The 2,500-nt window shown below is 46.1% G+C and overlaps 1 protein-coding gene across 1 annotated transcript in view; it reads right to left on the reverse strand.

The window, feature by feature from the left end:
* LOC143277588 (hemicentin-2-like) overlaps window positions 1-2,500 on the reverse strand; it is an 86,256-nt gene that overhangs the window by 33,451 nt on the left and 50,305 nt on the right. The window contains exons 25-26 of the mRNA XM_076582467.1: window positions 1,528-1,788; window positions 609-726 (exon numbers count right to left, since the gene is read on the reverse strand). Of these exons, the coding sequence (XP_076438582.1) occupies window positions 609-726; window positions 1,528-1,788 (379 nt within the window). The remainder of the gene's footprint in view (window positions 1-608; window positions 727-1,527; window positions 1,789-2,500) is intronic.

Raw genomic sequence — 2,500 nt, forward strand, 5'->3', positions numbered from 1 at the left:
AGCACAGCACACCACACCACACCACACCACACCACCACTGTACCATGAAATGACACCAGTTACCCAAGTCAGATCAGATTAAATCAGGTCAGACGACAGGTTACAATACATTACATTATGAGGAATCATACGATATGATTTTATGTGATGTATGATAATTTATGTGAATATAAGTTTACATAGCATAACATGACATATAAGATGATATAATGATAACAGATATGATACACATTACATGGCAAATGATACATGATAGAATACAATAAAATATAATACAATATAATATAATTTTTAAAATATCAATAATATAATACAATACAATACAATCAAAAATATTTTTAAATATAATGTAATTGAAAGAATGACTAAGAAAAGTTGAGAGAGAGAGAGAAAATGAGAGAGAGAGAGAGAGAGAGAGAGAGAGAGAGAGAGAGAGAGACGAGACGAGACGAAACGAAATTTTATTTCACCAGGGTAATGAGAAAAGCAAGTACACATGGTTTTCTTCACCCAACCCTGGATATAAAAAAACAACACACACACACACACACACAGAGAGAGAGAGAGAGAGAGAGAGAGGAGTGAAAGCCATGCAAATGGTCACACACCAAGAATATTCGCACTCTGGTTTGCAGTCAGCCGAACACGTGACCGTGACGTCATCTCCTTCCATGACGGTGTACACCGATCCTTCCGGTTCGAACTGGATACTGTCCCTTGGGCCGTCTGAATCATGGGGCGGGGGGGGTGAGGGGGGAAAGCTGTTGTGAAATTAATCTGATGCTTTACTTTTACAACTCTTTCACATGTATGTTTGTCCTTTCATTTTCACCACGAGATTGTCCTGAGCAATCTGAGGGTCCCGGGTCCGAATCACGGTGACGGTGCCTGGTGGGTAAAGGGTGGAGATTTTTACGATCTCCCAGGTCAACATATGTGCAGACCTGCTAGTGCCTGAACCCCCCTCGTGTGTATATGCAAGCAGAAGATCAAATACGCACGTTAAAGATCCTGTAATCCATGTCAGCGTTCGGTGGGTTATGGAAACAAGAACATACCCAGCATGCACACCCCCGAAAACGGAGTATGGCTGCTTACATGGCGGGGTAAAAACAGTCATACACGTAAAAGCTCACTCGTGTGCATACGAGTGAACGCAGAAGAAGAAGAAGAAGTCCTGGGCACTTGATCGCTTGGTTGTGAAGTGTGCAGACCTGTTTGTGGTTCACCATTGTATACACACACACACACACACACACACACACACACACACACACACACACACACTCTAGGGACAGATAAATCATTTTCAGAGGAGATGAATTTGTTTATACTCTCTCTCTCTCTCTCTCTCTCTCTCTCACACACACACACACACACACACACACACACACACACACACATCACACACACACACACATCACAAACACATCACACACACACACACACACACAACACACACACACACAACACACACACACACACCAGCCCCAGCCCCAGCCCCAACGGAGTCAACCTCCCACTCACAGTGCACCTCCACCAGCACAGGATCGGACAGAACTGCCCCCACATCATTGCTGGCTCGGCATTTGTACGACCCCCCGTCCTCCACACCGGCTCTGCGAACGTCTAGCTTCCCTCCCGCCGATTCCTTGGGCAGGGGGCCCAGGAACCACGTGTAGATGCAGGGAGGGAGGCAGTTGGCGGAACAGCGCAAGGTGAAAGGTTGATCCATCACCACCGTGACGTTGTTAGCGGGGTCAAGGGTCACACCGTCCGATGGGCCGTCTGCAACAAGTGGTGTTGAATTTTTTTTTTTTTTTTTTTTTTTATGATGTATTTGTATTTGTACTTCATTTTATCACAACAGATTTCTCTGTGTGAAATTCGGGCTGCTCTCCCCAGGGAGAGCGCGTCGCTACACTACAGCGCCACCCTTTTTTTTTTTTTTTTTTCCTGCGTGCAGTTTTATTTGTTTTTCCTTTCGAAGTGGATCTTTCTACAGAATTTTGCCAGGAACAACACTTTTGTTGCCGTGGATTCTTTTACGTGCGCTAAGTACATGCTGCACAGGGGGCCTCAGTTTATCGTCTCATCCGAATGACTAGCGTCCAGACCACCACTCAAGGTCTAGCGTAGGGGGAGAAAATACTGGCAGCTGAGCCGTGATTCGAACCAGTGCGCTCAGATTATCTCGCTTCCCAGGCGGACGCGTTACCTCTGGGCCATCACTCCACTGTATGATTGTCAGTCGTGTCCGACACTGACCAACAGAACAGCAGAGGAGGAAACCGCAGTCCCAACCATCTTGGCTAGAATTTGATTATAGTGGAGAGTGTCTTGCCCAAGTTACATCCCCTACTCTTTTGGCCATGAGGGGTTTAGGACAATCGGCGTTGGGATTGTTCCTAAAGGCCAACTAGCCCCCCAAGGCTGCAGCACGAAGAGCCAGTGCAATCTTGCCTCCTCGTTCGATAGTCATAGTCGTTGACAAAAGACT

Source organism: Babylonia areolata, chromosome 34 (assembly GCF_041734735.1).
Source record: "Babylonia areolata isolate BAREFJ2019XMU chromosome 34, ASM4173473v1, whole genome shotgun sequence".
Taxonomy (NCBI): domain Eukaryota; kingdom Metazoa; phylum Mollusca; class Gastropoda; order Neogastropoda; family Buccinidae; genus Babylonia; species Babylonia areolata.